The sequence below is a fragment of the Accipiter gentilis genome, unplaced genomic scaffold, assembly GCF_929443795.1.
Source record: "Accipiter gentilis unplaced genomic scaffold, bAccGen1.1, whole genome shotgun sequence".
NCBI lineage: Eukaryota > Metazoa > Chordata > Aves > Accipitriformes > Accipitridae > Astur > Astur gentilis.
This window is the reverse complement of record NW_026061101.1, coordinates 1,072,305-1,086,085: the sequence shown is the minus strand read 5'-3', so window position 1 is coordinate 1,086,085 and position 13,781 is coordinate 1,072,305. Positions and strand designations below refer to the sequence as shown.

Genomic DNA, 13,781 nt, shown 5'->3' with positions numbered 1-13,781 from the left:
GTGAGCCTCTACAAGCCTGGCCATCAGGACTGGCTAACAAAGTTGGCAGCACCCTAGTCCCCATGAGATGTCCAGGGCCGTTGGCACTCTTCCTACAAATACAGGCCATCTCTCATACCCCGCATTCATGACATGCATTAGTGGTACCTGAGCATTCCACACCAGCATCCTCTCCGTGGTTACAGTTGTGATCTCCCCAAGGCTTGGCCCAGCACTCATGGAGGATGGTTTCAGCCCCAGCACAGTTCACATCATCCAGCCAAATTTGGTCGGTTCCTTGTCCAAACCAAGCAGAGCCGGGGGCTGAGACGGCTGTACCACAGCCCAGCTGCCTGCACACCACTTGAGCATCTGTCAAATCCCAGCTGTCATCACAGACGGTTCCCCACTGCTGCTCATGAAACACCTCGACTCTACCAGAGCAGTGGCTCGAACCATTCACCAGCCGGACTGGAAGCAGCTCAGCAAACCCTGTGGTGAGAAAAATTAAGACCTCAATTCTCTGTTGTATTTTGGTCTGTGCTGACAGGGTAGAGCACTGCACTGTGCTGCTCACTTCTGGGTTGCATCAGTCTGGCATAGACAGGCATTGCTCATTTTTTCATATCAGCTCAGTAGACCCTTGCAGCAATTTCAGTCCCTTAGAGCGGTGGTCTCTGTGGACGTCTCTTGTTGACTAGCACCTACTAAAATCAGCCAGCTCTGTTTGAACCATCATCAGAAGATGACAGTTATGCCTGCAGCCTGTTATTGTGGTGGATGAGGCTAGGGGGAGTATCACTGGGCTGGCTAGTTGAGTTGGGAAGGGACAGGGACCTGTGGACTAACACTGGTCCAGGAGCACCAGGTTGCCTTATGGTCTAGGCTGTGTTAAGGACTCTTAGCCTCTGGAATCAGAATTCTGGTAAAGCAGAAAGAGTTCATTTAGGACTGCTAATATCAGATGCTGAAATTTTCTAGCTCTGGTGTTGGTGAACATCAGGTATGTGGTGCTGGGGACTATGACACAGGTCAGACAAATCTCACTGGAGGTGCCTGTTTTCTTCACAGGTGTGAGGTTAACCCACATTGTTAGATTTATCATCTGCATTTTTCACATCTAAGGTCTGAGATATGAATCCCTCCTCCCCAGACTATGCAACTGCTGATGGGAACTGCTCAGGACTGGCTGGCCAGAGCAGTGGACATCCCTGACAGATGTATTTTTGTGAATCTGTGTGAAGGAAGAGGAACAAGAGAAAGAATGATGGTAGAGACCCAGAACTGCCAGCCATGGATGGCCTGGGCAGTAGTTGACTTAACCAGCAAGAAGATCCCTCCTACTCCACGTGCTCTTCTCTGTTGCACTATGAGAAAGAAGTGCAAAATTATTGAGTTGAAGAGTAGCTGAACTGAGAAAAACACCCCAAAATGAGTGTTTCTTCTGTCTGCTATAGCAAGCTGGCCTCCAGAAGCAATTCATGGAAAAGGCTTCAATGAGGAAAGAGAGGTCAGAATTGTCTATAGGTTTAGACACATCATTTTCCAAAGCACTTTTGAAGCACTCTGTGTCACTTTCTTTGGAAGACCTATTTGTCCTGAGGGACCTGGGCCTCAGGATCTGTCGGAAAGGGTCACCCACTAACAGCTTCCCCCATGACATGCCATGAGTGATGGGTACCTGTACAAACCACACCAGCATCTTCTCCATGCCCACAGTTACGGCTTCCCCAAGAAGGGTCTCTGCACTGGGAAAGAGCAGCTTCTGTGCCTGTGCAGCTGACATCATCCAGCCAAATGGGACCAGATCCTTGCCCAAAGTAAGCCCCATGGGGAGCCAACAAGGCCTCCCCACAGCCCAGCTGCTTGCACACCACTTCTGCCTCGACCAAGTCCCAGCCATCGTCACACACAGTTCCCCAGCGCTGGCCATAAAACACCTCGACTCTCCCAGAGCAGTGGGTCAAGCCATTCACTAATCGAAGTGGGGCGGGTTCTGCAAAGCCTACAGGGAAAAAAAAAGGAAAAATAAGAAAATCAGGAAAGTAGCTGGTGCCGAGTCTAGCGTGTCTGTCCTCCACCTGGCAATGAACATAGCATCTCTCACAGTTTTGCATGGGAAAACCTTGCAAAAAGAGGCAACACAAGCACTTGCTCCACCATCACAGCATTCAATGTTCATCAACGGATTTTACAAGCTTAAATTTACTTGGGATTGAAGAGGGCAAGCCCCACCCTTTCTTAAATGTGGATGTCCAGTGCTTTTAAGATGCTCTAGCCTCTGTCTGCCATTGCAAGGGGTTTCAGGTCTGCCGTGTGTCTTGCTGCCAGCCCCTTATAGATGTCTTGTGAACCTTAACAGGCCCCAGAAATTGCTAGATACCTAGAGGTGCCAGAATCACTCTCCTACTCTCTCTTCAACCTCATGTTAATGCTGTTTTTATCCACAAGTCAATGAACAAAATGTGGATTTCACAATATATGAAGACCCTACAAACTTTGCAAAAGTCTGTACGTGGCTACAGAAGAAAGACATTAATTAGTACCTCATTACAGGAAAGGCAGATGGAAACCAACTCTTCTTCCAATGTTGTCCAAGCAATCAGCGTATTCATAATAACTGGACCACCAGCAAAGGCCTAATGGTAAAGCAGCTGTGGTATATGCTGCGTCTTGCTTGAACAGACAGCTGGTGAACTAGGAAGGAGTAGGTGGCTCTGGGAATCATGAAGGGAGACTTGGAGGTGTAACCTCGGGGCTCTGGTTGCATGGGAGGAACTGATACTAATACGCTGTGGGCCATGGGAAGAACCTCACTTATTGCAAGAGTTTTTGGGAAACTTCAGAAGGAACTAAGTCTACTGCCATGAGGGTGGGATGGTGGGACTGCCAAAGCCACTGATGTCTGCAGTGAGAGAGGATGCTTTACCAAGGCACCCACTGGCCATGTGCATGGGGAGCCCTACAAATAACTCCTGCAGCACCGCTGTCTTTTACCAGTGGCTACTGTGGTGGTGGATTTTAATTAAGAAGAGGCAAGACGACTTTAGGGCTTAACAGTATGAATCACTTTTTATCTTACAATTCTCTTGAGTGTTGGGGTCAGCGCTGCTCCAAAGGGAACAGGGCCTCCAACAGCACCTCCAGCATCTCTCCACACCCCGCAAAACCCACTCATGTCACGCAGAGTGGCATTTACCTGAGCATACAACACCAGCATCTTCTCCATGCACACAGTTATGGCTTCCCCAAGGTTTTGCACTGCATTCAGAGAGGGCAGCTTCGGTACCTTTGCAGTTCACATCATCAAGCCAAATGGGGTCAGGGCCTTGCCCAAAGTAAGCTGAGGAAGGAGCAGATAGAGCGGTCCTGCAGCCCAGCTGCTGGCATACTACTTCAGCATCAATTATATCCCAGTTGTCATCACAGACAGTTCCCCATTGCTGGCCATAAAGCACCTCCACTCTCCCAGCACAGCGACTTGAACCATTCACTAATTGCAGCTTAACTGGTTTTTTACTTTCTGCATTAAAAAAAGGAAAAAAACAACAAGAACATGATATGGGATTGCATATGGAAAGATTGCCTAGAGATCAAAGGGAAGGAAAGACCTCCACTAGCACTGCCCAGGACTGTTCAAGGTAAAGGCTGATGAGGATCAAGTTCAGTATCTTTCTCTGTGGTTTCAGAGTTCAGAATTAGAGAGATAAACAACATAGATTGGGAATCCCTTATGAAATAGGACTGTGCGATTCCCACTGTGATGTTACTCCAGGGGTGGGGCTCGCTACAGATCAAGGCACCCACATGTCTTGTAGACCTGTTGGTGTCTTCATGTGAGATGGATCTTGAAATTCTAGTTAGTCAGTGACATCTCTGGAGCTGCTCAGCTGGCCAAATATTGGCATGTGATTCAATTGCCCAAATAAGCATCCAGCAGCATTTGTGATGCCATAGGTATTCCCCTTTAGAGTCTCCCTTAGGACCTGTATCTCATCTGCTAGGTTGTGAGATGACCCAGGGCATCTCTAATTGCACTTGGCAACTCTGTGTGGGGAGCTGACTCCACCCTAGGTTTCCATTGCTTGCAACAGGAGGATGCCCAGCCCTAGTGGTGACACCTGCATTTAGACATATATATGTCTGGGTCTTAATATGGCCCTGAATCCCATGCCAGATCCAAGTAGGGGATTTCCAGTTTGGAAATTTGGTTTGTTGTTCAGTGCTGAGTGGAGCAGCATTTGGGAAATACTGACATGAAAGAGGGCAATGGGCGGCCCGTCAACCTCCCAATCCCCTTTCTACCTCCTGGGGTTCATGACCCGCTTGATTAAGCTTTACTCCCCAGTTAACCATGATGTAGAGGGGTAGGGCACAACTTCAAGCCTTCCCCAACCAATTTCTGGAGCTCAGCATTCATCAGCATCGTGCTGTGACATCCAAGTTAGGACTGGCTCACAGGCAAGTGACCCACAATTAAATCTGTCATCCCAGTCCCAGTCTGGAGAATAAACACATCCACAGGGAGAGAGTATTGTCACAAAATACAAATGGAAAGAGGCCACATAAATGCTCAACTTCTCTGGCATACTTCAGCCATGAAATATGTGCATGGAAAACATGTGCGTCCCTGTGGGGATTCTTCAGTCTCCTTACCTGTTAAATTCATGGTGATGGCATAAGAGGCAAGAATAATGTGGATTGGGGAAAAAAACCTACGATTTCTGTTCTGTCCCAGTAACAGGATGAGCACAAACACCACCGCCCACACACACACTGTTTAACCAAGCTGGATAACGTTGTCCTTGGCATGGTACAGACCACTCCCTGAAGCAGCCATCCCCATCCTGACCCCTGAGGGTAGCACTGATGGAGAAATAAAATTCTGCAAACAGGCTTAAAAACATCCCTCTACACAGCCTCCTGGGGTCACAAGGGGAGGGGTGGAAACATGAATTACCTGAGCACACAACGCCTGCGTCTTCTTTATGATTGCAGTTATGCTCTCTCCAGGGTCTGGTCCTGCAGGCAGTAAGGTCAGCTTCTGTACCGGTGCAGTTCACGTCATCCAGCCAGATATCACCAGTTCCTTGACCAAAGTGAGCCAAGCCAGGGGCTGACAGTGCTTCCCCACAGTCCAACTGCCTGCATACGACCATGGCATCAGACAGATCCCAGCTATCATCACACATGGTTCCCCACTGCTGTTTCCAAAGCACCTCGAGCCGCCCTGCGCAGCGGCTGGGGCCACTTGCAAGTCTGATGGGAGCTGAGTTGGCAACACCTGAATCCCAAAAGAAGCCAAGGTGGAAAATGGGCATAAGCCAGGTTTTGGCTGATAGTGGAGAATGTAACATCTTGGTCTTGCAGGAATAATGACATTTTGGGTCTGTCTGGAGAAGGACTGCTGAAATGCTCACCACTTTTTTTTCCAGCAGGAACATTATAAGAAAAGCTTGATGGCTAATTAGTGGTGTAAATTTCTTGCACAGATGGTATTAGGACATCTAACACATCTCTGCATCTCTATAAGCAGCTGCAAGATCTTAGTCACCTACAACAGATCCAATCATGGGATTCCTACTAATATGTCTCTGCCAGATATTCAAAACCTTGAATGAGAACCAATCATTGCCAGCCACGCAGCAGTCCCAACATGCCCTCCGACATGATGTGTGACAGCTCCACACCACGGAGACACTAGACTCTACCCTGCACGGAAGACAAGAGGAAAACCTCAGATTATGGTCCTTAGGAAGATGGTGGAGGTCCTGGAGTATATGCCTCCACACAACCTGAGCTTATTGTGGCACCATGGGGCTGAGATCATCCCTCCCCACCCTCATTGTGCAGCTCCCTGCTCCATGCACAAGACTGTGGCCATTCCTCCTGAGTTCTGCCACTCTCCCTGTATTGTGCAAGTTATCGAAGGAAGCTTTCAGGTCACTTCTCTGGGGACAAATTAGGGTATCCGCATCCTTGTCCAAGATGCTTGTCAGAACTTTGCTATCCAGAGCTAGCTCACCTGGTGCTATGTGGAGCGTAGTTTGTTCACCTAAATGAAGGTTTCTAGTGCCATTTGTAGGCTTGCAGCCTCCAGAGCAGTAGTTGGAGTCCAGGATGGAGAAACTAGGGCAACTCCAATGGCTCTAGGCACCTACATTGAGGCAACTACCTACAGTCCATAGGGTAGGATTCACCTCCCAGCTGCTGACAGTTGCAGTGTTGTCCGTGCTAAACAACTGGACTCCCATACAATGCAGAAAAGAATTTCCAATCAACATCCATCCATAAGGGAGGAAGACTTGAGGTAGAGAAAGGCCTCTTTCCCGTTATGAGTATAAGGAAAATCCAGGCTACTGTTGGGATCTAAGCCTGGCAGAAGATGCTGAAGATCCCTCCTTACTCAGAAAGGCCCTGTCAGATGCTTAAACTGTGTCTAAATCTTTCATCCTGGGTGCTGCTCCCCACGGCCTTTATACGCTTATATCAGAGGCTTTAGAGAAAGGGCTGCCATCTAAGGCTTGCCAGGTCCACCCTTCTATGCTGCTGGAAAGCATGGATATTTTTCTAACAAGCTTTAACTTCCCAGATCATCCTCCTTCATCATTTGCAGATCTGGCACAGCCTTTACTTCATCGTAGCCCCTAAAACAGCCTCAACTTGTAACAGATTTTGTTAAAAACCAACATCACTGTCTTAGGATAATCCCTATCCAATTCTTTTACTACTTTTTTAGTTTAAATTATTGGATTATGCTGATTTGCAGGACACAAAGGCAGCTGCACTAAGCACTGACTCTCACAGGGAGGCAACAGAGGTCTGCTATGCTTATTCACTCTTAGGTCCTGGCTCCAGCACAGACTGTGACTCTAGGGTGGAGGAAAAAAACAGGACTACATTCTGGATTACACAGATCAGTCAAAGGAAGCTCTGTCTTTATGCTTGCATTTGTTTGTTCCCAGGGTTTGCCTCTGCATGTTTGCATTGTTAATGCCTCTAAATCTCTAGGTGACCTTCAGAAGCCAAACTATCAGCTCTACTAAAGTCTTCTCTTGTCTCAGAAACGTCAACCCCTTTTCCAGTGCCAGGGGTTAAAACTCAAGCTTTCTGGATCTTCAGTCACTTATTCCAGACACAAAACCCATTTCCTTGCCAAGGCTGGGGATACAAGAGGGGTCAATCCATCACGAGTCCCATTTATCGGGCTGTATCCAGAACCCTGTTCTCCAGGAGCAAAGGAGAAAACTTACCCCAAAGACATGCCAAGAGGAAGAGCACAGTTTCCATCCTGGTTCCAGCAAAGGCAGCCAGGCTTCCACTGTGGGTAACCCTGGGTGGGAGAAGATTTCCCAGTGGTCCCATGGTACCAGCAGAGACTTTCTACAGTCCAGCTTCTGAAGACCTGGTTGGCAGGGTAGAGCAGGAGGATCGTCCTTCTGGAGAGACAGACTCAGTGGCTGGCTGGGGAAGCAGGAGAGAAGACAGTAAGGACCAAGATGGGAGGTAGATGACAAATATTTCTTACCCTGACTTCTCCCCTTAATTGGCCTCTCCCCCTTCAACCTCCAATGCTGGCCCCCTCTCTCCTGTTCCTTGCATCTCCCTATGCTACTTCCATCCTCTCACGCTCTTCTGTTCATCAACATATTAAGGAAAAATAGGCCCTGCTATAAAGCACTGTATCTTTCTTCCTCTGTTGTTTTGGCAAAAAGTAAACCATTTCTGGCACTTCTAAAACTGCCATTCTCCTGGCAGTGCCCTAGGAAGTCTTCTTGGAGAAGACAGGAGTGATCTCTGTGTCTGCCTGTTCCTCTGACTCTTAAATGCTCTCTAGGAATGGAGAGCATATGGAAAACAAGAAAACACTTTTTTTTTACGGTGAGGGTGCTCAAACACAGGAACAGGCTGCCCACAGTGGTTATAGAGTCTCCATCCTTGGAGATATCCAAAACCTGACTTAATATTGTCCATGACAACCTGCTCTAGCTGACCCTGCTTGAGCAGGGGGCTGGACAAGAAAAGGTCCCTTCCTACCTCATTGACTCTGTGGATAACTCCTGCCTGAACTGGCGGACAGCGAAACACAGTCTCCATATAGTGGTGACGGGGAAGGGTGTCAGGAACTGGATGGGGCCCACATTCATGAAGTCACTGTAAACCACTTTCAATAATGAGAACTTCAGGATCAAAGTGTACCATGAGAGACATTGTCCCAGGACAGGGACGCAGCATGGGCAAGTAAGAGGTTGAAGTAGGGAGCAGAAGATAAACATGGCCCCTGGAGATATGGCTTGCAAGGAGTCTGCTTAATGTCGGCTTGGATAAATAACACTGGTGAACCTACACTTCTGATATTTAATACTGGTGATTAAAATAATGTTTGTTTTCAGAAAAACTTTAAGTTAGCCTGCAGTTTGTTTATTTTCAGGACTAAGTCTTCCCTTAGAGAAGTGGTTTTCACTGGTGCACTCCTGGGGAAAAGCAGACTTTCTGAGACCTACAGCGCCAAACTCTCAGTCATCAGTTCATATTCAGCCTGATGAAGATGCTTTCTATGCCATGGACCAGTTGTTTTCATGGCCACAGATTATGGATGAATTCTTGGACATCTGTGATGGTATGATTGGCCTTGACTCTAGAAGATGTCCAGGATGAACATTCAGAGTCATGAGAAACAATATAAGCTGCAGGGCTTGTCTGATTGCCTTGTTATCTGTCCTGCCCCTGTCAAGAAGCTTTTGGCTTTTTCATCTTTACTGCTGACCTTCAAGTGATCCTAAGCTTCTAATTCATCATCCTTTGCTTTCTCTTCTTCAGAAGAAACAAACCCAACTCTTTTGGCTTCTCCTTATTGATCATGTGCTCTAGGTCCCTGGCCATCTTGGTAGCTCTTACCTTTGAGCCAAACCATGGCACAGACCAAGGCTAAATGCAGAAACCCTTTAGATCATACCAGATACTCAGGTACTCAGGTTGTTTAATTTATTTGGTCTTTCATACTTCTCCCCCCTCGCCCCCCGCCCCCGCATTATGCAAATGTGGAAGACTCCTAGATGGAAGAGGAAGCACATTTTGAGTCATATTTGCACGGTAAAAGTATCAAGAGGTGAATCTTACTGAATCACATGCCATGAAGAAAATTGAGCAGATGAGCCAGCAACTGAAACGAACAGAGCAGGCTGCAAGAGGGACAGAGACCATATGCCAAGAGGAGAGACCCCATGAGATATCGGAGCAACAATGAACAAATCTTATCTGCTGTGGATAAAATATCAGCAACACCTTCTATGCCTCTGAAGGGAACCACTGAGTCCTCATGCCCAGATCTTTGGCAGAGGTGCCAATTAGTCTCCCTGCTCTGCCTTCATATTTCACATTTTCAATTGAGATATGTCTTTCTCAAGTAGCCGTTGTTCCTTCAGCCTACTATTTACTATTTGCTTCAACTTCAATTGGCTTTGTAGTTCCTTGTTTACCCTTCAATCCTATTCCTATTGACCTTTAATATAACCCTATATATCTTCTTTGTCCCCACTTACTGGAAACAATAGGCCTTTGGCCAAGTAGTGGAGCAGCTCTGCATTCCTCTGCTCCTACATCTCCCTCTGCTTTTGAAAACATTCTGCCTTGGCTTATTTCCCCTCCCTGTATTTGGAGGAAGGGAGTCTGCTGCATTGCTCTTTCCTGAAGTCTTCTCAGAAGCATGTAACATAATTTGTTCATGCAAAGCTGTGCTGCAGCATTGGCATAAATCTGTGGCGTTAACAGGATGGGAAGGAAAGGAACATTGTGCTAGGTGCAGGATAAGCCACATGTGGCTTGAATGCAAGTGTTTGAACAGGGCAGACAGACATTTGGAGCACAGCATGTGAGTGAAGGCATTTGACTATCGCCTATTAGAACAGAGTTGTTCTCTAAAGAAATAAAAGACAGGAGCTAAGGGCAGCCACCACACAGGCAAACCAATGAGCTCACCCACAGGGAATGGTCCCACAGCACCAGAAGAGCAGAGAAGGACAATGAGAGCAATGGGACCTCCCAACAGTACAATAATCATCAGGTGAAGACAAGGTAGTGAGCCAGCACCAAGGTCAATCCAGGACAACAATCCTGAGCTCAGGAACAAGGCTGAAAACAGGCATACCCACATCACAGCTCAAGTAAGGGTTGAATTTCCAACCCTGAGCTTGACCCCCTGGCCAGAGGGTGTGGGTGTTGAATCCAGGCTCAAACAATTAAAACCTATTGATGCACTCAGCATCCTGACAATAAAAGAGGGAATAAAAATTGGTCCTAATTTTAGTGGGTTTAGAGAATATCTTGCAGTTTTATATCTCTCCTTTTATGTCTTAGCTCCTGACCTGGTGTTCATTGGGCAGAATCTGTTGGCCATGAGCGGGTGTGCAATAAAGGAGGCCTGGTCTTCACTGCCAAGAGGGCTAGTAGACTTCCTTTTAGTCAGGTCATCTTCTAGCTGTGACATTGCTCAAGACCTCAACATGGATGTGTCAACCACACTGGCAAGGAGGGAAGGCATTGCTGCCTGCCCCAGGAAAACTTTCCTTCTCTGGACAGTGTCTTGCCAAGCCTGGAGCCATTCCTTGGTGTCTCTGGCTTCCTCTATCAGGAAGCAAGGCTGTCATTAATTACAAGCAGTACTTTGGCAGGTGCACCACTGCAAGGAGCTGGTCCTCCCTGCAGGCTCTGTGGAGGCTCAGGGGTACACAAATCACAGAGCTATCTCTTGGCCAAGGTCCACAAAGGTTCTTCCCTTTCTTTGATTCCCCAGAGCCACTTTGTGGGGACAATCATCTAAATCTTGTAGAAGGCTGATTGTCTGAGGTGCTTTTGGCTGTGGTCGCCAGGGAGATTCCATCCTGCACTGTACCGTTCCAGCACAAGGATGAGGCTGCGCTTCAGAGCACTTGGGGTTTCTCTTGTCCACATTCAGTCACCTGAAAGTCAGTGTCCAGACAGGTTAGATGATTAGATTAGATTAGATTAGATTAGGATTAGATTATCTAGACTCCTGTGACAGCCAGTGGAAAGAGTTGAGTCATGGCTGATGCATACCAATCTCATCCTAGGGCTGGTGTCCAGAGCAGCAGGGGGTCGAACTGGGGCTGGAGGTGCTTGTCTCTGCCTAGAGACTCTCGGTGTGACTGACACCCAGCTCTCATCAACAGCCAGGCAAGAGGTACACCACTGAATGAAACTGCTGAAAATGCGATGAGTTGCAAGCAGCACAGCATTTTTATTCTTGCCTGTTGGTCAGGGCCAGACCATGAAGAAGCATTGCTGTCTCTGAACTTCAGGCAGGCACCAGACAAAATTAACCCCAGGACTGCTGTCAGTCCTGCAGACATTAATGGCAGCAATGAAATGCCATGGGAACAGCTATGGGCCTGCTAGTGGGGTTGTGCAAAGAAGCAGCTTCAAGGTGGAATGTGTCTGGAGACTTGTGCAAAAAGGCTATTCCCATTCAGCAGATTTCCCTGAGGATTAACTAGAGGTGGAGGCAAACCCTGGGAGGGAAAGCCTGAGGAAAAACTTGCTAGGACATGTTTTTCCTGGAAACTCAGGAGAAGGGGACTTTGTGCCCACTGTAAAAGGTCAACAGCAAAGAAGAGCTGACAAACAACAATTTCTGTTCCCAAATGCAGCGATCTGGCAAGATCCCAAGCATTGACCAACAGCTTCGGGCAAGGGCAGAACTGCTGACAAGTCATTTACCCATCTGCCTGTTTGGGGGGGGGGGGGGTTTAGCTCCTTCTAAGGTTTATGGGCTGAGGTACCTAATGGTTATCCCCCTTCTCTGTAAATTCCAGTGGCATTCAGATAACATATCCTCTTGGGAGCCTGAAGTGCCTACCCACGTACCGTAGCCACTGAGCACGCTCAGTGCCTCTGCCCATTGCCACCAGGTCTGGTCTCATCCTTGATGCACAGGAACGAAGGAAGATACAAGGAAGACAATTTTTATGATGAGGGTGGTGAAGGACTGGCACAGATTGCCCAGAGAGGTGGTAGATGCCCCATCCCTGGAAACATTCAAGGGCAGCTTGGATGGGGCTCTGAGCAACCTGTTCTAGTTGAAGATGTCCCTGCTCATTGCAGGGGGCTTGGACTAGCTGACCTTGAAAGGTCCCTTCCCACCCAAACCACTCTATGATTCTATGAACCCACAGAGGCTAGGAACCCACAGCAGATAAACAGGGGCAGGGAAGCCCACCTTGTGTGCTGCTGTCTTTGCTCACGAGTACTGGGATTCAGTTCCCGAATGAGACACTTCTCAAGGTGTCTAGGTATTGGTGCCAAGGTGGGGCAGTGACATCTGAGGGGATCTGAGTGTCCACACTCAGCTATCAAATGCCACCAATTGCATTTCAGTTCCTCGCAATGTCCCATTTGCTTTGTGCTGCGGGCTGTAGAAGAAGCAATAGTGGAAGAGGAGAACCACTGACAAAGAGATGCCAAGACAAAAGCAGAGAAACAAAATCCCACCTCACTTACCCCAGAGACATGCCAGGAGGACAAGCCTCATGTTGGTGGCAAAGATACTGTGCGCTCCTTGTCTCCACAGGAGAGCAGGGCAGGGTGGAGGCAGGACATGCGCCCAAGGCACTGGCTATTTGAGAAGTCCCCCTTGTCACAGCTCCTCCCCTCCACCTCAAAAAACTCCCTCTGCGCCCCGTGGCAGGTGCTCAACAAGTATGAAAAGCCAAGCCTCTGCCAGGAAGTGACTCTTGTGCCATGAGCTTCACGTAAGCTGCATGATTGTGAAAATGGGCTGTTTCGGGAATCTGCAGAGCAAACAAGTCCTCTCGGGACAGCCGGTTCTGGACCATCAGTGGCAGCGATGGGGGGAGACAGGGGTTTGCAAGTTGCCTTCCACGACTGGCTTCTTGCAGCTGCAGGAATAGGGCATCAGTGCCCAGGCTTAGCTGGGAAAATGGGTATGATCCCATGCTGGTAATGCAGCATGAGTAGACGTAAGAAACCTTTTCCCACTGCTGAAAGCAGCGTCTTCAAACAGGGAAAGTTTTTTGGTTGCAAGCTTTGTGTGTGTTCACAATCCAGTTGTTTATTTTGGTTGGTGTGAGACCTCCTCCCGGTCTTAACAAAGCCAGATGTGCAAGTGGCAGGATGCTCTGTCCCTGGATGGCACAGCCAGGCTCCCAGGTCCCCTACAAGGCTGAACCATGCAATAGTCACACTGCTGAGCAGGGATATGATGCTGCTGCTATCGTGGGTGGGATCTACCTCGTGCCAACTTCTCTATCTGGAAAATGCATTTAGATACCTTGTATGCTCAGCAGAGATCATCAGGCACTCCTAGGCAGCAGTTGCAGTCAGGTGTCAGATTCAGACACCCGCACTGGAGATGTCTAAGGGGGAAGATTCCCCAGGGCTGGCTGAGGAGGTGGACATCCTGAAGGGTAGGTGATGTGATGCTGGGAGAATAGCACTGCACCCTCCACCACTCAGCAAAATCCTCGACCCCCTCTTTGCATTTGCACTAGCTATCTGGGCAAGCTTGGCCCACAGGACCATTGCTCAGCATCGTCTCTAGGGAGCTTGGCCATGAATGGGTGTACAATAAAGATGGCCTGGCCTTCACTGCCAACAGGGCTAGAATGCTTTCTCTAAGTCAGGTCACCTTCTGGCTGGGACGTTGCTCAAGACCTCAACACAGACGTGCCAACCATGGCACTGCTCCCTGTCCCTGGGACAGCTTTCCCTCTCTGGACAGTGTCTTGCCAAGCCTGGAGCCATCCAGGTGTCTCTGGCTGCCTCTA

The 13,781-nt window shown here is 48.4% G+C and overlaps 1 protein-coding gene across 1 annotated transcript in view; it reads right to left on the bottom strand.

Annotated features, from left to right (window-relative positions):
* The window catches only part of LOC126037420 (deleted in malignant brain tumors 1 protein-like), a 127,533-nt gene extending 114,850 nt beyond the window's left edge, over window positions 1–12,683 (bottom strand). The window contains exons 1-6 of the mRNA XM_049797718.1: window positions 12,496–12,683; window positions 7,233–7,443; window positions 4,940–5,263; window positions 3,179–3,502; window positions 1,661–1,984; window positions 148–471 (exon numbers count right to left, since the gene is read on the bottom strand). Coding sequence (XP_049653675.1) covers window positions 148–471; window positions 1,661–1,984; window positions 3,179–3,502; window positions 4,940–5,263; window positions 7,233–7,344 — 1,408 coding nt within the window. The 5' untranslated portion in view covers window positions 7,345–7,443; window positions 12,496–12,683. The remainder of the gene's footprint in view (window positions 1–147; window positions 472–1,660; window positions 1,985–3,178; window positions 3,503–4,939; window positions 5,264–7,232; window positions 7,444–12,495) is intronic.
* Window positions 12,684–13,781: the final 1,098 nt, after the last annotated feature.